Genomic DNA, 26,528 nt, shown 5'->3' with positions numbered 1-26,528 from the left:
CTGTTCATTCATTTCCTCCATGCTTAATTTCAAAGATGTTGAAAAAATTCCTAGAAATTAAAGTTTCTAGAAATTCCCATGCTGGCTCCATTCTTGATCCCACCAAAGACTCACAGAGGGTAAGGTGAAAAAACCCAGGAGGGTGGGGAAAATCATAGGCAGTACTTGTGTATTTTATTTCCAGTTTTGATTTCCACAGACCAACCCTTGCCTGGTGAATAGGACTGAAGGGGCAGGGATATGCAAGCTACAAAATCATTGAAACGCAGCCTCCTCATCTCCCTTGGCAGCAGAGCAAACACAGATATCTGTAGGTGACTGAGGAGCAACTAGGTAGGCAGGTAGTAATTTGTGTTGATTTTTAGGGAAAACATTCCCCAGGGGCAATTAGCCACTGTGCGGTTCATTTTATATCTAAAAATGCTTGTGTAGATGAAGACAAAGAATAAAATTAGGTATAACATTGCCATGGATACTTCATTTGATCTGGGACAAATGTATGGGCTTTTCTTTCTATAAGAAAACAAGAGTGAAATGAGAACAACAGGAACTCCAAGGCTTGCAGGTCATGTTCACAATGCACAGCAGAGAGACGATTAGGGAGAGGCTCCAAACAGACTTGCAGAAATGAGAAGTTCACAGATACTTTAGCTGTCTGAGGTCACTGGAGATTACTTCTCTGTCATTAGCTGTATACAAAGAAAAACATGCAGACTTTGCTGTCATCTTGTATGGCAAATTTCTAAATAGTTTTGATGAAAATGGCAAAAGTTTTTCTTGAACTGAATCATTATTTAGATGTTGGAAAATGGACAGTATGATAAAAAGCAGGCCCTTTAAGAGTCTCTTAAGTCTTTGAGCAACTGATGACTATTAGTATAGAACAGTGAAAGCTTGTTTGTTTATTCCTTGTATTGAAAGCTCAAGTTTCAAGCCTTCATTTTGATACCTCTTAAATTCAGCTGAATAGGAGATATTTGATTCAGTTGAGAAATCTGCATAAATTATGTAAAACTTCATTGTTTCTTCAGATCCAGTTGGTGCTTGATTGCTACCCCGGTGTTCAAGATTAATTGTATGTGTTAAGATTTTGTTTAATTTTCATTTCCTAGGTATGAACACACAATCACCATCTTTTGGGCTGCTTTTATATTTTGTCAGAGATTTAAGCTTCTAATCATTTTGCTACTGTTACTGAAAAGCAGTTTTCTCTTCAGTTGTATGTTGCAGAGATGTTCTGAGAATGAGGAATGTGGCTGCTTAAGACCCGGCGTAGTTTTGAGGCATATTTTGTAGGACATGAGATACGGGTGAAATGGGTGGGTTTAGCTGAATGTACAAATGTTTCATTTTCCCATGCAAATATGGTCATGCTTTAGGAGTGCTGAAGAGTGGGGTTTTGCTCTGTTTCTCTGCAGGTGAGAAGTAAATATGAGCTTGGCAACACACGACCATCAGTGCCAAGACCCTGTGATCTGAACTGTGTCTTCAGCTGACTTCCTAGCGGCCAGGCGCTGTTGATCCTGTACCATGGAGGACTGCCTTCACACCTCCTCCGAAAACCTCTCCAAGCTGGTGAGCTGGGCCCACAGCCATGGGACCATCTGCAGCCTCATCCCCAACCTCAAGCACCTGCTTTCCGAGGGGGCCAATGGCAACCTGACAGCCATGTGGGGCTGTAGTGCTGGCCATGCCTACCACTGGCCCCTGGCTGCCACTTGCCGGGCCGGTTCCCAGGAGCGTGTCTGCTTCCAGGACAGCCGCAGCTTCAACTCGGACAGCCCCAGCATGCTGGGGGTGCCATCAGAGGCTCAGGCCAGCCCCCTGGAGCGCTACCCAGGCCGGCCGGGGAAAGCCAAGCTGGATTGCACCCGCACTCGTGACTCCTGTGACTTCTCCTACTGCAGTGAGCCGTCAGACCTGGGCGAGCCTGTGGAGGAGTACGAGGATGAGGCCACCCTCTTTGACATGGTCTGTGAGTCCTCTGTCACCGATGAGGACAGTGACTTTGAGCCACACCCGCACCGTGCTCCCACCGGCCCCCGCAAGCGGCCGGCAGCCGCGGCCCAGCCCCAGGCCCAGGCTGCCGATGAGGGCAGCGGTGACGTGCTCCTCAAGAAGATCAAGCAGGAGCTCCCTGAGGACTACTATATAGTGGCCAACGCGGAGCTGACGGCCGGCACCGATGGGCCGGCCCTGGCCCTGATGCAGATGTCCAAGCCCAAGCTGCAGCCCCCGGCAGGGCCCTCCTGCCTGGCACCCACCAGAACCGTGCCCCAGCCAGCAGCAGGCCCCGAGCCCGACCCGCCGCGCCCTTGTGCCTCCCCGCCTGGCCCGCCCCGCATGGCCGCGCAGCGGCCACCCCGGGGACCTCTCGCCTCCCCAGCATGGGGGGCAGGCGGTGGCCCTGTGGCTGCCTTGCAGGTGCCAGCCAGCAGCTCTAATGCCATCACCACCGCTGGGAAACCTATCAGCATCCCCCTCTCAGCCCTACAGCTGCCTGGTCAGGAGGAGCCACCGGCGACTGCTGAGGAGACCCTGCCGTCCACCCCACAGCTGGCCCCGGGTGGTGAGCTGGCCGGCTCGCCCTCGGTGGGCGCCGACCCTGAGGTCAGCTCCAGCCAGCAGCAGCCCCAGGCAGCGCCCACCATCACCCCTGAGGCAGCAGTGCAGCTGATGCCAGGTAGGACACTGGGCGGGAGTAGAAGGGTGGTAGAGGCATTTTGGGGGTGTCTCCCAGGCCTGGCTCAGTGAGGGTACAGAGGGGGTGTGTGTGTTGCATTGCATCAGGGTCCTGCTGGCACATAAGTCATTAGGTATGGAAGCCACATACACCTGGAGGGGATTCAGAAACTAAGCACCAACTAAGCACCAGCACCTGAAAAAGTGTACTACAGTCACAGGCAAAATGGTTTGCAAGGTCCATTATGGGTACAGTTATGTCATGGGAGAGAGCATGCAGTGACCTTGCTGTGTGCACGGATCAGGGAGGACATGAACTGGGTTTGCAAGGTCCATTATGGGTACAGTTGTGTCATGGGAGAGAGCATGCAGTGACCTTGCTGTGTGCATGGGTCACGGATGACATGACATGCCCCCTTGACGAATCAAAAAAAAGGGGTCTCAGCCAGTGTAGCCTAGAGTTGGAGAGTTTCGTGTTTCCTTCACCTTGTCACATGGGTACTGTTGGACCTGGACAGGCAAAGGAGACAGGTTATCAGTACCACAAAAGAGGGTTTTGCTTCTGTAAGTAGTTATCTATAAGTCAGATCAGTCTATGGACACAAGAAGTATCAGTACAACCTTAACCATGAAACTGATAAAACTTTAATCCATAATGAAATGGGTTTTTTCCATTTTCCCAGTGAACGTTCCCATACACTGTGTCCATAATTTTTCTCATCTCCTGCCAAAGCACATAGAATTGGCATAAACAGATCAACATTATTGCATAAAGAGCATGTTAAAACAGCTGACTTCTGCTGAGTGATTATCCCATGTGGAGAATATCTGTTGGCTACAGGTCTTCAGTCTGTTTCTTGAGCAGACTTGTCAGCTTCCTCTGGGCCTGAGCACAGACAGTTCTCACTCTTCCAGTTTCTTCTTTAGTGGTGCCATGCCAGGAGGAGACAAGGCAAGAGCAAGTTCTCCATCTGCGCCCTTGGACTGCCTGGTCAAACAGAGTACAGACAAACAGTAAACGGGCTAAAAACTGCCTATATGCAGTCCCTGTGGCAGGTACTGCAAGAGCTAAAACCCATGACTTTAGCTTGAACATCCTGAAATCTGATTGAAAACTACTAAATCTTGCAACTGGTAAGAGCCTGCAGATCTTCTTGCCAGGTCAAACAACAGACAAAGTTAAATACACAGTTTTACTAAGTAAAACCCTACTAAACATTAGAAATTTGGAAGGTTGATAATTGTCTTAAAGCAAAGCAAATTCTTCTTTAGGACCCATTTCGTGCATGACTGCATCTCTGAGATGTTGCTTTGCAGTAGTCCTGTCATGTAACATCCCTTATGGAAATTCCCTTGCAAAACTCCGTCTGATTTAGAACCAACTCTCCATGCTAAATTTGAGAAAGGCAGGATTCCTGATGCCACTCAACCCAGATTGTGTGTTAAATGTACTTGTTCTGCCTTCCTCAGTTTGTAACCTATCACTGCTATATGTATACCTGGTTTCTACCTGCCTGCCTCTGCAACTTGCTCAAGTCTCAAACTTGCAATTTGGGACAATGGAAGACAAATCTAAGCAGAATTTTTCATGTTAAGTGTGTGTTATCTGGGAGAGATATTTCAACAGATCCATTAAAAAATCCAAGCTGCTTTCAACTGTTTTTGCCAAGTCTTCAGAAGCTAAACAAGGTCAGCAGTTGTTACTGTTTAGAGTTAAACCTTACAAGAATGGAGGCAGCACAACACTTCTGCATTTATATAATTTCAAAAACAGGATTGGTCCATGTCTAGTGTCTCACTTTGAGGGCAAAGTGGGATTGCACGTGGATCAACTGCCTAAATCAACCCTCAGAACCTCCAAGTGCTTTACTTTTTGCATAGACAGTGATGGGTTTTCAGAGTGCTGTCCAAATTCCAGTTTATTAAGTTATGTTCTCAGTGGTTCAATTTCTTGTGCTGTTCCAAAAAAGCATTACACAATTCCTCTCCTCAGACTGGTCCAGTGTTGGTGTCACATGCTGTTATTTTACTCAGAGGTAGTGGCATTTTAATGAAGATAAACTGATTGACAAATGACTAAAACTTGATACGTGAGCAAAGTCCCACATTTCCAAAGAGCCTTCTCCTTCGGGAAAGAAGAGCTGGCATTATTAAATGTTCAAGTTGCAAAAAGATGGGCAATGTTGGAAATTGAATTTATTACAGATGCACAGCATATTCTTGCAGATAAAATGTAGGAGTTTGATTAAAGACTAGATGCTCATTGACAGTGATTTTGTTACATTGTCTGCTAATGAAGAGTGATATACTGAAAGCGGTGCATGATTTATAAAATTTGAGCAATACTGAACTACAAGAGGATGTTTATCTATCCTGTGTTAAAATTTTCTGTCCTAAACAGACAGATGTGACTCTTTTACATTCTGGTGTAAAAAAAAGGCAGTAACTAATAAAAAAAAAAAAAAAGTCAAAAAAGGTCAAAAAGTCTAGAGCTTTTATTAATTTATAGACTCAGTGCCTACTTAACTAAACAAAGTTGAAAGAGTGCCGGGAATTTAAATTCTGCCTTGTCGTCTCCAATATCTGAAGCCTTGCTTCTGGTCCCATTAGAACTGGTGGTGTATGGTCTAAGATCTACAGGACTAAGGCCTTATTTAAGTTATCCAAAAAGGCTGCAACCCAACCAGCAAGAAATACTACTTGAGCTTTAGCTTAAGTGACACATCCTTGCTTTTATACCAGACACAGCGGATAGTAATCCCATAGATGGTGAAAGTCAATTAGTGACATTTGGATGTCTAAAATGAGGAATGGAAATTATTTAGTGTTATTGCAGAAGGCTATGGAAGGAGATTGTGGCTCAGAGAAGGACAGGGCTTATTTTGAATGAACACAAGTTTTGATTCTGAGAGATGTAGGATTTACTTTGTAAACAGAATTGCTGAAGAATTTGTCAAGAATACTGAATTTCCATTTGAAGACTGAGGCTGAAGATATGTTTTGTATTAACAAGACAGTGCAGCAGGACGTCTGATTCAACATTAGTGCATCACTACAAATACAGGGGCAAAGAGTCTCATGATAAAAAAAAAGATATCCTGTACAAACTATGTACAAACTATGCTGAATACAGAGTAGTAAGCAGAGCAAAATAAAAAATCATTTGAAGTATTGACTGGGGTTGTTGCTTCTGTCAGAGACGTAGCAGATTACATTCTGTGTGTATCATCACAATGCCTTCATGTGGATCCATCACTGAATCGCCTGACTGCTTGTTTTATGTGTACAGGCATTTTCAGAGTGTGGAAGGGAAAGAGTGTCCACAAGCACCTCTTCTCTTATAGTGCTGCTCACTGTCCTGGCATTCTGGTTGTCAAAAGTACCTGTGTTTGAATGTGAGCTGTGATGGATGCTGGTCTGTGCTGAGGGCAGTGCTTAGCCTTCCTGGCTCTCATGTCTCTGCTCTGAGATCCTCTCAATTCTTTCATTTTCTGTAACAGTGTGGATATCCCTGTAGGTTACAGGTGTTCATAAAAGTCCCTGTCTGAACATGACCATTATAAAATGGAGTGTATCTGGGACTTGTTGGGTATTGATGTAGAGCGCTTAGTGGAATATTTTAAGTATTTCTCTGTAATCAGAAGAAGTAGGATCTCTCCCTTTCCCCTCTTCTTTCTGTCTGCAATGTCTGCAATGGTGTGAGTTTAAATTAAATGAGAACCAAGATTCTCATATAAGATTTGTGGATTAGGAGCTGTTGGATGAGCATCAAAATGTTACAAAACTTCGAGTTGAAAGAGTCTCTTCACACCTTATGAACTGACAGTTTTGACTAGATTTAGCTCTAACTTCTAAATCACTGTTTATTATTTTAAAAAAGTGTCAGTCTCGCACATTCCAAAGAAGTGCAAACAAGAAAAAATAACACCTTTTTTAGGGGTGTATATAAAGCATACAGAAAGGCAGAATTAGTCTTTGTTGTAATTATTTCAAGCCCAGTGGAACCGTGGCAAGTAGCACAAGAAAAATAATCACATCAAAAGAAATTTATAAAACGCTTATTTAAATTGTGTTCTTCCAAGAACATTAAATAACTGCTGATCTCTGTACTTGTGGTTTACATACAAAGGTTGATGAGTTTTGGCTGAAGTGATTGCTTGAAGCCTATCTGCAGGGACGTGTTCTGCTGAATGTGGTCAAGTGACCACTTAAATATATGTAGGGGTGAGACTGTCTCTTCTCTTTGTGTTGTACTGAAGAGATCAGAGTCCACTGGTGACTCTTTAGGTCCCATAATGGATATCTATTGCTGCTCTAGTCGATGGACTAGAAATAGTAAGTGCTGAGATACATAATTACAAAAAATATAGCTTTTTTTTTTTTGAGTTGCTAGGGCCTGGCTTATTTAAAAGACTAAAATTACAAATTACATCATTATAGTTGTAAGTATGAGAAAAAAGCTATTGACATGATTAACCACCTGATCTTGCAGCAGTGATTTGCAAGCCCTCTCCTGCCTTCAATTATCTTCATCTAAATGCTGTTACATTATAATCTAATGTTTTGGGGGCTGTATTCTAGAAGTCTAGCTAGACATCTTTATTCTAGAAGTCTAGGCAATGATTACTTACCATTATAATATTACAAGCGAGTTCTGTTTAAAAGCAGGACAGTAGCATAAAGAGGACAGTTTAGCCTTGGCAGAGTAGTTGTGTAATTGCTTTTATCATCTGGGTGCACAGCATGACAAACGTACTTTTAAAAAAGAAATGAACCTGTAGTACTAACAACTGTAATACAAGAGTTGTTTATGCAGCTGTTTCTACAGCTGTTCTGTTTGCAGAAGAACACAGAAATGAAAATTCATCAATTATTACAATATCTTTAGATTTTCACTGTGCTTAAGGAATGTATCAATTACCTTTCAGGACTTCCCATTTATTTTCTTTAGTGAAGATTCCTTTCAGACACAGAAAGCTCATGCCAGCCTTTTTGTATAATCAGCAATGGACTTTGTCATGTAGAAGTTGTCCTAAATACTAAGTATTTATCACAAACCTAAACATGCAAAAAATTACGATGCTGCTTTCCTTGATGTCAAGGGCTTGTCTCTTTTCACCACGGACCTCCTCTGAGTGGAACTACCTGCAGCACAAAGAGACATCTCCTGCTAGCAGTCTTACTGGAGATATAGATACAGATATATATACTTCTTTGAGGAAACCATTCATGAGTATTCATACTGAAAGTAGATTGGTGTGAGAGGTGTTTGGGGATGATGGGCTTTCTGTTGAATTCCTTCAATAAAAGGTGCATAGGCCTGCTAATCCTGTGTAATGGAGGAAGGTGAAAGAATGATTGTTTCCATACAATCTGTGAAAGTTATTTACCTGCAGCTAGGAGGGAAAGGACTATTGCAGCCAGGCCCCAGCAGTTTTTAAGGATTAGTTTTGTAAAACATGCCAAGTTCAGCTGATAAACAGTTGAGAATATTCACTGGAGTTCTGCATTGAGGAATTGCAATCACTGAAAATTATTGACTCTTCATTTAAATATATATTTTTCATTCCAAGTACCATAGCATGAATAGTATTAAGGAAGATGGTGTGTGATATCAGAAGACAAACTGCCCATTTCAATGAATGGTTGTGTTCTGGAGCATCACAATTGATTTTAGACCTAGGAATATACCCTGTCCCCCAATACCCTAACATGAAACTCAGAACAGCAAAAAACAGAATGCACAATGAAGAGTAGAAAACAATCACTTTTGTAAACCAACATAATTGAGACACTATGTTCTCCCTTTCTCTAGGGTGTCTTAAATAGGCAACTTTTTGTGTGAAGTGCTCTGTTTTATGATACTGTTGTATAAAAGAAGAAAATAATGCCTCTGCTGCTTCCATCTGTCTGGGAACATACAGGAAAGAATAAAAAAAATTGGACACATCTGTACTAAACATCACTTTAATTTTAGGAAATAGATTATTTAACATAATGCTTTTGATCAGAGATCAGTTCCTTTGTGTGGTCTTTGCAATTGTTTCATTTTGGAGCTATTTTCAGCTTATGATTTGTGAGTCCTTAAGAAAAAAGAAACAAGGGTCAGATTTGCATCTGCAGAGGAGATGCAGCACAGGAGCCAAGAGAGATGCTGGCCCTGGAAAGGCTTCAGACAGTCACTTTACTTTTGCACTTCAGATGGGATGCTGGCAGAAAAAGGGAGCACAGGTCTTTATGGTTTAGATCAGGACACTTTCTGAGAGTGATTTTCTGCTTTGTGTGAGGCTGGCTAAACAGGGCTGAGAAAGTGATCATTATCCTGTTTTGGGTAGTGGTGAGACCACACCTCAAATCCTGTAGTCAGTTTTGGGCTCCGCACTCCAAGAAGGACATTGAGGTGCTGGAACCTGTCCAGAGAAGGGCAACAAATCTGGGAAAGGATCTGGAACACAAGTCTGATGAGGAGCAGCTGAAGGAACTGGGGTTGTTTAGCCTGGGCAGCCAGGTAGGTGGTGATCTCTTCTCCCAGGCAAATGACAGGATGAAAGGAAATGGCCTCAAGCTGCACAAGGGGAGGTTATGGTTGACTATTAGAGAAAATTTCATCATCTAAGGGGCTGTAAAGCATTGGAACAGGCTACCTAGGGAAGTGGTAGAGTCATCATCCCTGTGAAACTATTCAAAAACAGTGTGGATATGGTGCTTGAGGACATGGTTTAGTGGTGAACATGGTGATTGTACTAGCTGGGTGGTTGGTCTTGATATCTTAAAGGTCTTTTCCAACCTTAACGATTCCATGATTCAATTATTCTATACCTACAGAAGGACTACTTCACATTTGTATTCAAGATCTAAGGTTTTAACATTAGTAGACCTTGGGGAGAGCTGTTTTCACCTGTCTCAGTGATGGGAATATGGCATTTTTGCATAAGCTGTTCTGTGAAGCCAGCATGCAGTGACTACTCATTTTCTTCATACCTAAATTAGATCCCTCTTAGTGAGTCTTCTGTCATGTCATCTCTTTTTTTGTGCTTGCAGTGAACCTAGAATCTGCTTGAACATGAAACAGATCAGTAAAAATATCTGAGTGTATTTTCTATCTCTCTGAGCAAGAGAAAAATTTGGAATACAGAAATCCTTGTTTGAATTTTTCCAGAAAAGAAAACAGAAGCATGAATATATTTTAGTTATTTTATTGTGGCTGGCACAGCACAGAGCAGTACTTGCTAAAAAATTCAGATCCTGGAAACAGTGAAACATGAAATCTATCTTTCTTTGATAAAGTATGCTTAAATGAAGCATATGCCCATTCCAGGAAGTGCTGAAACAGACTATTAAATCAAAGCCTCTAGGGAGAGAAAGTGGAACGGCTCCTTTCCCTGATGACTTGTTCTTGCTGGGACACTCCACAGAATGGTCACAGGAAAGCTGCTCTCAGCACTGGTTGTTTTTAACAGCTTGAATGTGGCTGGTGGCCTCAGTGGAACAGTGTGTCAGAACTGCATTTTCATTTCCCAAATAAGTGTACTTTTGTCTGCTGCCCTTTAAAAATGGAAGAATGCTGCTTATGACACAAATGTTGTGTTAGATACGGCAATTCCCAGGTCATGGTTCCCACTAAGTCCTGCCCGTGGTGGGAGTGGGGGTGGGGCTCTATACGTGTCTTTTGAAAAGTGCTGCTGAGAGCCCTGCTGAGTCTGAGTAAAACTTTGCTTAGTTATAAGTTGATCATTAAGTGCATTGGCTGCATCTAACTTCTAATACGTACCTGTTAATCCCTTTAACTCTAATTGAACAGTAAATGCACATACACAAAGGGAAATTCTGCATGTGTTCCTGCTGATTGAACTGAGGGTGACTATCGCAATGACACTGTGCGCTGTTATAGCTTTTCATTAACTTCATAGATCTTCATGATGAAAGTCTTCATGACTTGAAACCATACAACAATGGATTGATTAATCAATTGCTTTCTACTGTGTACTTGGGAAGGAAAAATGAAAGAAAAAGGCCAATTTTCTGTTTTACTCAGAGAAGGAAAAAATGTATTCTGAGCTATTCTACTCCAGGTCACATCACCTCAGTGCAACAGCTGAATGTGCTGTATTACTTCAATCAGGAGACCTGTACCCAAAGATCAAGCCTGTGAAAAATAAGAATGTTAATCTCTGATCCTTGAACAGTTTGTTTTGATTTTATGTTTACACTCATTTCTCTTTTCACTGGGTATGTGCCTCATCTCTGCTTTCTGACAGTGACTGGTCAAGCAGTATGAATGAAGCAGAGCAGCGTTGATATTTTTGTATGGAAGCAATTTCATTTTGTCCACAACTTGGAGGCCTCTGCTGATTGCTATGGGCTCTGACCTTCAGTCATGTTGACATGCCACATTATGGAGTTTCTTTCTGTCCTTTGATGGAGTGTTGCATTTTTTTGGGGACTTAATTTCTCTTATGACTATAAATCTAAGGAAACAAAATAACAGACAGAAACACTATTCCTAGCAATTTTATTTTTCCTCTCTATATAAAGAATTGGCTTTATGCCTCTGTTTCCCTTCCCCCTGCCCCTTAAGATAGTCCTCAGAAAGAGGAAAAACTTACAGTGTGACAATAACTTGTCCCATTACCATTCACTTACAGAATTGTTAAATACATCAGACTGTTTATTGTGCTGGTGTCTATTAAAATATCCATGTATGTGTATAACACATTCCCAATTACATCCATTAAACTATGTCCTATGTCACCTCTTATAATAATTGGTTCGAATCAGTTTTGGTATGAACTCATTCAGTAGCAAGGGAACTGATTGTTCATATCCTGTATAGAAGAACAAATTATTTTTATGGAAATAACAATCCTGACAGGAAAATTTTGGCAGTGTAAATACAGAAGAGAAATAATAACAATATTCTGTGCAGCAGAGAGGTATGTAATTTGTGTATATTCTCCTGAATGTGTACACAGCTAGAAAACATCTGAAACTCCTCATTTTACTTAAGGAGACTTTACTCAAGTAGAGCTGCAAAATGTGACTAAATATTTACTCAGTCAAACTATGATAAATTAGGTTTAAACATGTATCCAAGGACAGAAAGAAATGAATTGTGTCATAGACAACAGTCCAGCTATTGATGAATGCGCTTCTCTTGCAGGTTTGTCTCCTCACTGTGCAAAATTTCCAGCTGCTCCTGCACCTCCTGGGAGCCTTTGTCTTTGCAAATGCATGGGCATGCCATGGCTAGTCTGGAATAAAGAGATCTTTGGTCAGCCAGGGTGTGTGAGCAGCTGCCTATCACAGTATCTAATGCTTGAGGGCTGTCCTCCTTCCAAAAGCTGGGATGTATTCATGTCTCTGCCCTCTGCCTAGCAGAGTCTTCCCCAGTCTTATAGGACCTTTGCATTTTAAACTTCCATCCCTTTAATGTGATGAGAGTTGTGTTTGTAAAGGTTAAATTAAAGCTCAGTTGTAATTTTTTCTAGAGTGTGAGGAGGAGAGAATTCAGCACAAAACAGAAAAGCAGGCTAAAAATATACCTTAGAAGCTGTTTCACTTGAAGTGTTAGACTTCATTGTCTCTGGAGAACTATGTTAAGAGCTGTCCTCAAATACTACTTTCTGAGCCAGTGAAGACAAAAGAAATATGTCTATTCAAAGTGTGCACGGAAATTCTTTATGCAGATTTGTAAATCATGAGCTCTTCATTGAATTTATGTCCTTTGTAGTTTACTTCACTCCTACTGGACAATATAAAGGGAAAGGTAAAAACAAATTAGTCTGGCTGGGCAAAATCACTAACAGAGAATTTCAGAAATCATACATCAAGATCTCTAACAAGGAAGGTGGAGTACTTTACTAAGTCAAAAATGGTAAGAGAAAAAATATTGAAATGCAGTTCTTTGGAGTCCATGTGCTGCAATCTGTATTACCAGAAGTAAATGCCATGGCCTGCCAACACATTTCCTCTTCCTCTGGCTGAACTAGTAGATAGTTCAGGCAGAATAGGAAGGGGTACTTTTTTTATTCACTACCAATGGCACTTTAATAAAATAGAGGAAAAATGTCTGCAGTCTTTAATAAGCAATATATCAACCAAGTGCTGTCAGCCTGTGTAGAGAGTTTCACAGTATGATTTATTATGTTAATTACAGTCATGTGGGCCTCATGCTCTTAAGTCTGAAACTACTCACATTCTCTGCTTGATTTAAGAATATGCCTTGGCCAAGACTTAAAGTGCAGCTTATTATGATTAATGTAATAAAATATTTATTACATTCTCCTTTTCTTTGTTTCTCTGCTTGCTGCCCCAGTTAGACTGACTCATTTTGAAATACGGATATAAATTAGATTTCAGATGATGAGGATTCTCATCTGGTTTTAATCTCTCTCTTTGGTGTTATGTTTTTTTTCATCTTCTTTGTTCTTACTCTCTCTTCTCTCCCCCTCATCTTTGTTTCTCTCATATTTCCCAGTTCTGCTTCTCAGTTGCTGTCTAGAGTGAACCAAAAGCAGGCAAATTTCATAGCCCTGCCTTATTTGTTCCAGACTTCTTGCATTGCTTTCTCAGCTATACTTATTAAAGGTTTTTCTTAAATGTGATGACTTTAAAACTGGCACTACATTGTAGCTGAGAACATGCTAAGCCTCTGGTGAAATGAGGTGGCATGTTTTGCATGTTTTACATTAAAATTCTTCTCAGAGAAAACTGAACTGAAATGGCCCTGTTTCTCATTCTTCTTCCACAGGGCTCTCAACTGCAGAGAGACACAAAATTCCAGTGTGCCAAATATTCCAAAATGCTATATAAATTTGTACCTGTGATTTTGTGCAAACCAGCCCAGTAGTTAAATTTCTGGCTAAGCAATCACTGCTTCTGAGATCTGCTTGCACATAAATCTGGCTTTTTCTGTAGGTGCACGGAAAGATGGAAGACTTAACAAAAATATAGACTCTTGGTTTTGCTAGAAGTGGATCTTTTGCAATGAGAACAGTATAATTTTCAAACTATAAACTTAATAAAGGAAGTGTGTCTCAGATCTTTACAGTTTTACTCTCCTCATTTTTGTTTTTTTCTTCTTTTCTTTCCTCTTTTCAGCTTTTGAATCAAGTCACTGTATACATATAAATATTATTCAGTTCCACCTTCTATACAGATAATGACTTGGTCCAATTGATGTCTACATAAGCAGGTACTTAAGCATAGGGACACCAACCCAGAACACACTTATAATATGCTTTATGGAATTGTAAACTTACTTGGGAGAAAAACTGATAACCTGCAGAGTGTGTGTATGCAACACTTTCCAGAGTCATGCTGAGCCAGGTCCTCTTCTGTGTGCATTACCCAGCTTCCAGTTCTCAGGGTAGTGTAGAGCATTACTATCATTCCTTTAATTGCTTCTGCCACAAAGCATTAAGTAACCAACGTACTTTGAATAGGCAACTTTTCTTTATGTTGCTAAGACGTCCTGGGTAAAAAAAAAAAAAAAATCTGTTTTCCAGTTAAATATTTAATCTGAAGAAAATAATTATCAAAAAGTATCTCTTTATTTTTAAGCTGAAACCAGTATCTGGAGTTTTCTAATGGTATTAGCCATTAACTATTGGGAATTATTAGAATATTATAAGGCTGAATACAAAGATACATGCTCAACATACAGCTGACAGTAGCTTCACATTGTAGGTAATGTTTTCCCACTTACCTACTCCATCAGCATTCCAATTTCACCAAACAACCTGATTTGTTAAACCTGAGCTCTGAAAGAGCAGAATTTACATCTTAGAGCTGAATATTGTTGACGGAAGTTTTGTCAGTTATTTTGAAAGGAATGGAGTTTCACATTTTTTTAAAAGTTTTCTAATGGTTTTGGTTTGTAGTATTGAAGATTCTAAGTGTGACTTTTATATCCTCCACCTCTATGAAGGAGTCCCTCAATGTCAATTATATAAAGGTCCAAATAATTTATTTTTATACACCTCCTGTAAAGATAGTAGCTATGGAAATAAGAGTGGGATGAGGCGTGGCATGTAGACCTGGAGATGGTTGCAGGGTTAGTTACAGGCCAGGTGACTGACTTAGAATGAGCCAGATAAAATAGCAGATTATACTCCAGCTGCCAGCTGAGTATATTTTGCCTGTACATCACCTATGTACCAGATATATGGGTTTCTCAAAATATTTTCTGTTTCTGCTGTTCTCCATGTTGCGTCCAAGCTGAATCATCCTGCTCTGCATTGTTGCAGTGTTGGGCAAGCCTGGGAGAGCTGGAGTTGGTATACTTCTTCCTGTCAAATGGAGGTTGAATATGGGTAAATATCCCAGGATGCATGGGAAATACATCCCACTTTGCATGGCAGCAGTTCGTGCTGGTGCATCTCAGAACAGCTTCAAAAGGAGATAGGAAACTGTATGGAAATTGTTCAATGGAAGAAGGGAAATGCAAGGTAAAACTGGAATGCAGCACTCCTCTTTTCCACTACCATGAGGAAAACAAAACCAGACAGATGAAGTGAAGTGATAGGAACATAGCTGAATAGATGAAGTGAACCAATAGGAACATTTTTTATTTAGAAAATGCATTTTTAGAACCTTTGTTCTGGAATGGCTCAGATGCCACATGCATCAGGTAGAGAAGGAAGGTAGCCTTGTAAAAATTGGGGTTCCAACAGTGCTGCTGTTTTGCACTGTTTGTTAGCAATTGCTCTATCCACTGCAAAAAACCCAAAAAAACTGGTGAGACAGTCAGTCATAAGAGAACATAACTTCTTAATCCCTTGTCATAGCCACAGGTTTTCTGGCATCTAAGGATTGTGGAGGAGTCCCCTTAATATCGATCTGTATTTTGTTGTTGGCTTTACCAGCAGTCAAACCGCGTCTCAAATCTTTTGAAGCTCTTGTGAGAAAGTAGTGAAAGAGAGCACAAACTGGAAATCAGCTCTAGTGTCTGAGTGAGCATTCATTATCAGGCCATTCTATACTTTGCAAAAAACGTACAGGTGACTAAAGCCTATTTAGTGACTTTACTTCATGGAAATACCTATGGATAAATATTCACATACTCATTTGTTTGCAGTCCATGTCCTTTTTCCTTTGATATAATCTAAAGCTTTATAATTTTAGAATCATAAAGCATTTTGCAGATAGTTTCATTGGAGCAGGTTAACTGAAGGGAAGTATAATTTTTTTGGCCAAAAATGTAGTGTCTTTCATAAGTGGATATTAATTAATTCTCTAATATGACAGACTTTACATGCCAATGAAAGCCTTTTCTGAAAATGTTAAAATAGAGTTTAACATTTTAAATGTTAAAATAGAGTTAAACTTAAAATAGTGTGAACAGGGAAACTTTAACTGTTAAACAGAATTTAGTAACAACATCAGAGGGGTAGGGCAGACATTCAAGAAAAAATACAGAAGCAGTTTCTTCTACTTAATCTCAGGATGTTTCTGCAAGTGTTTAGAGGCACTTCTGCTGTGGACACCTTCTGCTCTTACCCTCACCCCCATTTTTGGCAGCAAGACATGAGAATGGTATTCACTGGTTTATTCTTGTGATATGGTGAAAAACAGCTGTCAGCTTTCTAAGTTTGGCATGCAGAACAAGTACTGATATTCTGGGATGCTGTGGTATGACAGTGGCATTCAGCTGGTTCTGACAGGGCAGCAGTAGCTTGGCTTCCAGGGGAACACATTTGTCAGAGGCTCATGCAGCTGTTCCCCATGTGACTTGACCATAACTGCCTCGCACAACAGTGTGACCTCTGCTCACTGAGACTGTAGATTTGAGAGTGTTGTTTGCCTATAGATTCCTTCTTGAAACAGGAGGGGACTGGAGAAAATGGTAGGAGTAGGCTGTGGTTTACTTAGCTGTTTTAATGGGCTGTGTATTGCCACGGCCCAAAGGCTGGATATCACTATTTTTCAGTAACTGCAAAAATGCAAAAAAGAGGAGCAAGAGCCAACCTGCAAGGAGCTGAGGAGTGGAGAGAGGGCACTTCGCTCCAGAATAGAGATATGTGGTGCTTTGTGTGTGGTTAACTATGCTTTTTCACTGGAATGAAAGCATATTGGTGGAAGCAGGCCTGCTGCAGAGGCATTTTCCTAGGCAGGACAAAAATTTGACAGAGAAGACTCAGCTGGTGATGTGATTACCACCAAGAAAACCCACCTTACTTTTAATGTACATCTGTGAGATCTCACTGCTTACCATATGCAGAGTTTAAGACTTTTTGCAATAATAACTCAGGTTTGTGACTCCCACTGATGTGCGAATGCTCTCTGAACATTAACAATCTGTATCTGTCTGTCATGAAAGCAAGTGCCTTTCCTCCTGCCATATGTAATTACAGAGGTTACGTCCTTTCCAAGGAGTCCAAGTGTGTGTATGTGTGTGAGCTGAAATTAAAACAAGCCTGAGTTTGATAACTCTGTTGATAATATTAGGTCTTGGCTGTGTTAAGATCAGATTATGAAAAGATCAGAAAACAGCTGTTCCTCTGTGGGAGAGATCATCCGATGGTCGTGGGCTAGCCTGGGACATCTGCTCCCACTAGGTTTTCTGTTTGATCTCTGCCTGGTCACTTTATCTCTTTCACTTCATTTGAACTAGAACATCTTAAGTACTCATCACCTTTTCAAGCTCATAGTTGGGAGTTTTCCCTGGACCCCCCAGTAAGGTGGGTTTTACTGTCTTTTTCTGCCACACTCTGGTTTTCTTGGAAATGAAACTGTCGTGTGGGATATGATAAGAAACACAAGACCCATAACCAGGTCCCTTGTGCAGTGATGCAGCTGAGGGGGCAGGACCTCAGGAAATGTATCTCCACTATTTTTTTATGCTTCTGCTTGTGATCTGTAAAACAGGGGTAACAGTACTACCCGTTCCAAAGACTGCATTATGACAAGGAAAAGACAGTAAGGGTAGCTTGGCTTCATAGATCAAGGATGACAGTAATTTTTGGTTGATTGGTTCTGACCAACAAGCTGAGAGAAATAAGACTGTACCGCAAGAGTATTTGTATTCCTCAAGCCTTACAATGGTGACATACAGAAGACTGTAAGAAAGGTGGAAGCATATATAACACCTCCCCGTTCTTCTATCCCACATCAGTTTACAGCTTGGGGATGTTCTGATATAGAGGTGTTTTCTAGGAGGACTTGGTGACTTTTTTTTCTGTGCTTTTACCCAGTTTTGGAACCCATGGATACTGAAGACTTGATGATACACTGAGTAGTTCAAGTTCAACAGCAAATAAGCTTCTGATTGCAGCAGTCAAGGAATTAGTGTAGACCCCCACCAGTGTTCCCAGTAGTTTCTACCAGCTCCACACAACGTTAAAAAGAGCTTTGGTCTCTATTCAGCAAAATCAGCAAAGTGAGACAAAGCAAACATCTGGGAACTGTTACATGGGAAACTCCCCACATTCATGCCATGCTACATGATACCCCTCCAATATTTGAGTGGTCTTGTAGGAGGAGAATAATCCATTACTACTACTTCAGCTTGGATTCACCAAAATAGAGGTAGCTCTCCTGATGTGGCTGCAGGATAACCTGTTCCCACCTGCCATGTGAAGTAGCTCACAACAAACCAGTGCAGGAATGCAGTGTTTCTGGGGTACTGTTTTCATAATGTAAGTTGGGGGAATCTTTAATTCAGCATGGGTTTTATAACTATTCGCTGCAGATAGGGCAATTTCCTTTGCAGATTAAGGAAAGATGTTGTAACATAAATGACTGACTGGGTGTCACTGCTGTGTTGTGACAGGCTATCATCTAAAAAGAAGTGATTGATGACATTTATAAAATTGAGCCATTATATGTGCTGTTTATATTGAAATAGAACTTAGGATGTGGGCTGTCAGTCAAAGCAATCATTACTTACGCAGCTCTATAACAAGTGGTGGTGGGTGCAGTGAACAAAATACCAGAATAAATGTTTGTTTTGGAGCTTTGAACAGGGCTGTCTCTTTTTTTCAGCCTACATCTGGCCACACTAAAAGGATCTATTATGTACACTGCCTAGAGCATGAGGCTTCACTGTAGGCTTTGAAGAGCTCTTTGATACTGACATCAGTATTAAAATGAGTTTCTGAATCAGGCAGGTGACCTTTCTTGCTCCCCTGGAGCACAGCTCAAGCAAACCTCAGTCCTTTGTAGCAGCATTTTCTCCTGCCTGCAGAAGCCCCCAAAGGCCTCAGTTGCAGATGCTCACTTCTCTGTGCTTTGCAGTGTATTTGAGAAACCCCTCTCAGTGGGTGAGTGGTGTGATGCAGGATGCCTCTCTCTGAAGACACAGGGCCTGATCATGAGGGTTATAAGCTCAGTCCTGCTTCTGTCCTGCTGGGAGGTCCTGGGGCAAGTCATTCCCTGTGCCTCTCTCTGCAGATGTGGTATGGAGGTGATGGGGTGATCTTTTCCTGAGAGGCTCTCTGTAGATTGGTGGAAGGAGAAGCTGCCCAGCTCTGCACCAGTGTTTCTGCACCACATGGAACCCTGCAGGTGGGGTAGGGAAGGAGAATCTGCCTTCCTTTCCCTGCTGCCCTCTCCCCTGCTAATCGGCTTGCATGTAGCACATCCATGGCTTTGTGTGTCTAAACAGTGTGCAAAGTCATGGGTGTGCTACACAGCCTGACATAAGCTTGACCTGATTGGCAGAGAGGCAATGGGAACTTCACCTGGTCTCATATTTCTTTGTGTGTGTATCTTGGGTGGGAGACACCTGGTGAGGGTTGCTCTGGCACTGCTAAAAGGATGGCAGAATGTATGGGTTTTGCAATGAGACCAAATAGAAAAGAGCTTGGAGTTTTTCCCTTCTTCTGCTTGTTAAGTGGAAGAGAGACAAAAGTGTTCTACATACAATTCCAGAAAATATTTAAATAATTGAATTTTTCCTTCTTTGCATTTGTTTTTAATTTTCTAAAACCATTAAGATTTATCACGTTCAGAATTCCACCTGTATGCTTTGAGCTCCATTCTTGTTCAAACCGACAGTTTGCACATGCCAAGAAAACCATCCTTAAAAATATCCATAGCTTTAAAGCTTTTCCTTTTTATGCTTCTCTTATGATCAGCCAGAAAATCAGCTGTCAGTAACAGCTATCATAGTGGTAGCATCTGAATATTGTGTTTTGATATGTTGTTGATTGTAAGGATCTATGAGGATAGCCTGTTAAATATAAAATTGTTCCTAGAATTTGATTTTTCTGCAAAATGAAAAGACAATTGTACTTGTTCTGTCAAGATACAGTTTGATGACATAGAGAGGCTGTGTAATCATGGGTTTTTTCCATGTTTTCTGATGTGAACATATTGACTATATTTTCTTTATTCTTGTACATTTGTAAATTACACATTGTTCTGTAGTAATTTCACCTGCCATTTCTCTTGGATGTGCTGCCTTATTTTGTACTGCTCATTCTGGCTATATTTATTTGACTCTTTAAAAATGTATCTGATTAAAGATAAGTATTACCATCATAAATATGATGCTTTAGCTCTTTTTTTTTTCCTAGGGAAAAAACATGTAACCAGTACAACCTCTCATTTTACAAATTAAACAATTCAAAGTGGGCTTATTCCTGAGTGTGGGCCTTGCACACAACATTGGGATCCACGGAAAATCCTTCCACTTTGCCTAGTTGTAAAAAGCCTATTGCCTTTAATCTCAGTGCTTTTCATAAATGTCCATGCACAAAATTGTGTCCCAGTGTCATGAGGAGCTCAGTTTTGTATCATATAGTATGTCATTTGTTAAACTGAAGTTGGGCTTTTCAGTCATGTGACAGGTATGTAAAGATGCTTACCAGTGCTCTTTGTGAATTTGAGTTCTTTCCTTTTTGAGGAAATTTGTTTTAGGGAAAAGCGCATCACATAAACTCACTGCTTCTACTTTCTCTTTTCTGTCCCATTCTTCCTCTTCCAGACCAGGATGAGAGAGCAGCAGAGCTCAGCAGGGAGCAGAATGAGAAGACCATTCGCAGCACACAGACTGCTCTCCGCAATTTCCGAGAATTCCTCATTTCCAAGTACCCCTCTGAGACCCGTGAGATCTATGTCATCCCCTGCAAAGAGCTTGATGCCTATCTTGCATCCTTCTTTGTGGATGCCAGACAAAAGGATGGGTCTGAATATGAGCCAAACAGTCTGGCCAACTATCAGTGTGGACTGGAGCGGTATCTCAAAGAGCACAGGTATGGATACAGTATTACAAGGGATAAGGAGTTCAAGAGGTCCCAGGAAGCTCTAAAGCAAAAGCAGATAGAGCTGAGGTGTAAAGGCAAAGGAAACAAGCCACACAAATCCATGAAGCTTACCTTTGCTGATGAGCTTATCCTGCGCAAAAGAGGCTTATTGAGCAGGTACAATCCTGAAGGGCTTCTGAACCTAGTGTGGCTGAACAACACTAAGGCATTTGGTCACTGCACAGGTTTCCATGGGTCCACCCTCAAGTGGGGAGACATCCGGCTGCGAGTGACAGAGACTGGGTTGGAGTACCTGGAGTGGATGGGGCCAGACAACGGGGATGTGAGTGCCAAGAGCAAGAGAGGCGGGACGGACTCGCGGGTGTACGCCACGCAGCACTCCCCGCAGACCTGCCCCGTGCAGGACTACAAGGAGTACGCCCAGCGGCGCCCTCCGGCCATGCGCTACGAGGACGCGCCTTTTTACCTGTCCATCAAACCCGTTGTCAACTTGGCTGCTCTTCACTGGTACAACTGCCAAGCCCTGGGGAAAAACAAGCTTGCCAAGATGGTGAAGACAATGTGTGAGAAAGGGAACATCCCTGGCCGCAAGACCAACTTCAGTGTCTACCAGAGCTGCAGCACCCTCTCAGAAGCTCAGAGCAACCAGCTGGTGCTGATCTGCAATAACTTGAGCCAGCAGGCTGCCCAGTCCATGGCAAGTCACTCCAATACTGGCAACTTCATAGTGTCAGCATCCTATGACTCGTCATCTGACACTGCTTGAAAGAACACCAAACACTTTTCTCTTTATCTTTTTGTTTCAGGCATTGAATTTGTGCTCAATAATACACATCAGCTGTGATTGTACACTATTCCCCCTCTCAGCCCTCTCTCCAGTGTTAATTCACTTTATAAGAATATATAAACATATAATATATTTTTCTTTCTACAAATAAGTCAACATAAATAGTTTAGTATTACTAACAGTATTTATAGTGTTAATGCAAAAATGAAAGGTACTTATGGGTTATAATACAAATGCAGATTTTAAAAGGATAGAAATGGTTCTCAGGCAACACAAGATAGACTGAAAACACCATTTTTAACATGCACACATTAATGAGTCTAAATCCCCAGGGAGGCTTACGTAGCAATTCTGTTCTAAAGCATTTTTTCAACTTCATATTGTAACATGGCCTCCCAGAGTGGAGGAGACAAACTTAACATTGGCTGCTGCTTCTTACCTGCTAGCTTATTCTTGATCAGCAAGATCAAGAAATAAGAAATGCATCAAGTTCACAAAACCATTTATAGCATTTTTGTCTGTTTTTATTATGTTACCTGAGGCTCATTTACACTACAAAAATCCTGAAGTCAGCTAAATGCCATTTTAAACTTTTGGGTATGTTGATTTTCTAGGATCAAAATGTTGCTGGTGTTTAGGCTAAAAAGTACTCTTTTCAACAATATGCAAAAGTATAATGGCAAAACCATTGTCACACATAATTTCATCTCTTTAAGTATAGGTTGTTAGTATTTTATCAATGTGTGTATGTAATGTAAAATCTGTTGACATAGAGCACTCTTTCAGTATTCTGGGAAAACAAACAGTACAGAAAAATCTGCAGTCTTATCCCAGCTGTACAGAAAAATGACATCAACTATGTCTTAAGCCATCATTTGAAATCCACAAAACAATAGAGAGTGTAATGACATTTCTACAGAAATTTTTAAAGAAATTCTACAGAGAGGTAAAAAGCTGGATAGTTTTAAGTGCTGGAACACCAATTTAACTTAGCTATACATCATCTGTTTCCATTGCAGACAATGGAAAATGTGCATGTGAATCTGAAGGTAGAATTTGGACCTTAAAGCCTTGAAATAACAAGTTCTACTGTTCTACTTTTTAATGTCGTTGTTCTACTACAAGTATGCGAAAAACACTAACAAATTCACTATTTCAGTGAACAATTATAATTCTTGACACTTAAAATTAGGAACAATACTTTTCAAGTAAATAAACTTAGTGTAAGTTCCTCAAGGATGTGCTAGGGCTATGGTGAGGCTTTAGAAAAGTCTGCTGGGGTAATTGAGCTCCTGCTGAAGTCAATGAAAGACAACATTGGCTGACTTCTGCTGGGTATTACTCTGGCTGGACCAAACAGCCTTTGGAGAGGCTTTCTTGTTCAGCAATTTTCAATTGTTGTGTTTCTTTATGCTCATTTGTCTGTATTTCTTCACATTCCTGCATATCCTTCAAATTCTTTAGATCTGCAACTGTGCAATGACTTTAATCATCACTAATTCCAAAGAAGAGGTGAAAGAAAGGTAGCAAATAGAAATAGAAGTAACTCACCTAGCACCTATAAACTTTTTTCCTGCGTTCCTAGGATGACATGTTCCTTTGTGAGAAGGAGGTGGCAGAGTGTCTGCACCTCACTTAAGCCTTACTGAAGGTATGTTTTGGGGATGAAATAGGTAGCAGATGTGGCACTGCAAAGCCTAAGGGCAGAGATTTCTACTATAATAAATATCTGTCCTCCCAGGAAGCTTTATGCAGGGGACACAACCTGGCTGTGATCTCTTTTTTTTTCCACATGTAGCAAGGCTGGTAAAAGGTCTGGTTTCCTGTGTCTGACACTCCATGGTAGTGTAGCCACCAGTTCTACAGTCTTCCATTTACCATTCACTGTCTCTCAGGGTAGGCAGTGGATTGGTGGGTGCAAGCAGTTGTTCATATTATAGAGCCCTCCTTTTGTAACTTGGCTTTGGGACTTGAGGCCAAATTATAACTCTGCTGAAGTGATTGCAAGCTGTGTCTGTGACTTTCAGTGCCATGGCATATCTGACTTGTTGGTGGAGGAGACAGAAGCACAGAGAGATTTCAGATGAAGGCAGAAAGACAGCTGCCCAATTTCTAGATGAGGCCAGATATCTGATTGCTGTTTGTACTGCCTTGCCTTTTCACAGCAGTGCTTTTAGTATGATACAGTGAAAAGTAGTTTTGCAAGACCACTCTTGCTCTGGGATTTCTTTACTGTTTTCCACCAAGGACTCGCACAGTGGTGCTTAGTATGTGCTGGAGCGTAAGCATTCCGTGCCAAGGACCTCTCTCAAAGTGCCCAATGAGAGCTCAGCCTTGGAGCTGACCTCTAGGGAAGTCTGGTTTCTCTTTCTCCCCACTGGTACTCATCTCAACACTTCCCCATGACAGCTATTGCAGTATCTGACATAGTTCCCTACATTTCCTTTCCTGTTCTGCAGTGAGGGGATGGGTATCAGCTGGCCTTTGTGGGACAGCAGATCTCAGTTTCCCACCTCTCCTCCTCTGCCCAGTCCACCCCTTTGCTCTGAGGAGGCCAGTCACTGATGGTACATGTGCTGTGCTGCAAGCAGCACTTTGAAATGTTGCTTCACATCAGTGCTGTAATTCAGCCTCAACACAGATCTCAGAAGAAAGAAGACTGGCACTCCTGGGTTTTGAACTGAAAGGTCAAAAGAAGTATTTCCCATGACTTTTTGACTCTACATGCTGCCTAAATTATTGATCACCACAGTATTAGGATGGTTTGTGCTGATGTCCAGCAGCAGTGAGGCAGCATCTCTGGTGCCCTTGACTTAGTGGGGCACATGAGCAACCTTTGCTTGTCTGGTTAGGGGATAAGCATTCGTGTGTGTGTGCTTATTGTGATAGCCTCAATATTATCACAAGGGAGGCCAGGGCCCAACTGGAATTAAATCTGGCAAGGACATTAAGGACAACAAGAAGGATGTCTGCAAATACATCAATAACAAAAGGAAAAGGAAGGATAATATGGGCCTGTTACTAAGTGAAGGAGGGACCCTGGTAACAGAGGATGTAGAGAAGGCAGAATTACTGAATGCTGCCTTTGCAATGGTCTTCACTGGCAACACCAGCCCTCAGGGATCTCTGACCCTGGAGATCAGGATAAAGGAATGTTGTAAGGGAGACTTTCCCTTGGTCAAGGAGAGAAAGGTGTTGGAGAACACCTAGACATCTGCAAGTCCATGGACCCTGACGGGATGCATCCACAAGTGCTTAGAGACTTGGGGGACACCATACCTGAGGCTGCTCATGATGACCTTTGAAAAGTCATGAAGAGGTGCCTGCAGATCAAAGAAAGCAAATGTTACCCCAGTGTTCAAAATGAAAAAAGGGAGCCCAGGAAATTACTGGCCAATTAGCCACACCCCAATCCCTGGAAACGTGAGGAAGTGCCTCATTTTGGAGACCACTTCTGTCCACAGGAGAAGGTGATCAGGATAGTCACCATGGATTTACTAAAAGTAAATCATGCTTGACCAACCTGATTTACCTTTTACAATTAAACACTGTGTGGATGGATGGATGAAGGGAGAGCAGCAATATTGTCTACCTCAACTTCAGTGAGGCTTTGGACACTGTCTCTCATAGGCAAACTCAGGAAGAGTAGACTGAATGGGAGGACAGAGAGGTGGATTGAGAGCTGGCTGAACAACAGATCCCAGAGTCATAATCAGTGGCACAAGCTCTAGTTGGAGGCTGTCCCTAGTTGTGTCTCTCAAGGTTCAATAGTGGGCCCAGTCTTGTTTAATTTACCCATCAATGACTTGGATGAAGGGCAGAGGCCTCCTCAGCAATTTCACTGACAACACAGAGCTGGGAGCAGTGGCCGATAGCCCAGAGGGCTGTGCAGCCCTTCAGAGGGACCTCAGCAGCCTGGAGAGATGGGCACAGAGGAACCGTCTGAAATTCAGCCAAGGCAAGTGCAGGGTCCTGCAGCTGGGGAGGAACAACCCCAGGCACCAGCACAGCCTGGGGGTGACCTGCTGGGAAGCAGCTCTGTGGAGAAGGAGCTGGGGGTCCCGGTGGACAACAAGCGCTCCATGAGGCAGCAGTGCCCTGGTGGCCAGGAAGGCCGGTGACATCTTGGGCTGCATCATGAAGAGCAGTGCCAGCAGGCTGAGGCAGGTGACCCTGCCCCTCTACTCAGCCCTGGAGAGGCCTCACCTGGAATGCTGTGTCCAGCTCTGGGCTCCTCAGTACAAGAGACACATGGAACTCCTGGAGCAGGTCCAGTGGAAGCCAGCAAAGATGATTAAGGCACTGGGGCATCTCTCTAATCACACACAGGAACAGATTGCCCAGAGTAGACTCACCCTCACTGGAGATACGCAAGAATTATATGGAAACAAGCCTGTGCTGTGTGCTTTAGGATGATCCTGCTTGAACAGGGAGCTTGAAACAGATGACACACTGTGGTTCCTTCCAACCTTACCCATACTCTGATTCTGTGATTATAGGAATAATTTTGTTCTGCTTTGTGATTATCTGTAGTAACTCCAGCAGTGATGATGGCAGGTTGCCTGGTAAGTTCTGGTGGGGCAGCCACACACAGACTACTTGTTGAAGAAGTTAATTGACAGAATAGTAATATGAACAGAATATGATACCCATGTAATATAGTACAAAAATAAACTTACTAGTTTTGAAGGGCATTTAATATAACCTATTATTTAATCTTATTTGTGCACAGTTAAAGGAATTGAGTGACAACAGTTAGTCTAATTGCCATTTGTATTAAGACTGTGAAAGGTTATTAACTGTCTGGGAGAGGGACTTTGGGTTTAAGTTACTCTCATGGTTTTGTCTAA

General features: G+C 41.8%; 1 protein-coding gene across 2 annotated transcripts in view; it reads left to right on the top strand.

Moving 5' to 3' along the window:
* The window catches only part of KIAA1958 (KIAA1958 ortholog), a 52,911-nt gene extending 29,026 nt beyond the window's left edge, over positions 1–23,885 (top strand). For both annotated transcript variants that reach the window (XM_058043151.1, XM_058043152.1), the window contains exons 2-3: positions 1,419–2,683; positions 20,612–23,885. In XM_058043151.1, the coding sequence (XP_057899134.1) occupies positions 1,531–2,683; positions 20,612–21,657 (2,199 nt within the window). In that variant the 5' untranslated portion in view covers positions 1,419–1,530 and the 3' untranslated portion in view covers positions 21,658–23,885. The remainder of the gene's footprint in view (positions 1–1,418; positions 2,684–20,611) is intronic.
* Positions 23,886–26,528: the final 2,643 nt, after the last annotated feature.

The sequence above is a fragment of the Melospiza georgiana genome, chromosome Z, assembly GCF_028018845.1.
Source record: "Melospiza georgiana isolate bMelGeo1 chromosome Z, bMelGeo1.pri, whole genome shotgun sequence".
NCBI lineage: Eukaryota > Metazoa > Chordata > Aves > Passeriformes > Passerellidae > Melospiza > Melospiza georgiana.
The sequence above is the reverse complement of the archived record's forward strand: the minus strand, read 5'-3'. Positions and strand labels throughout refer to the sequence as shown.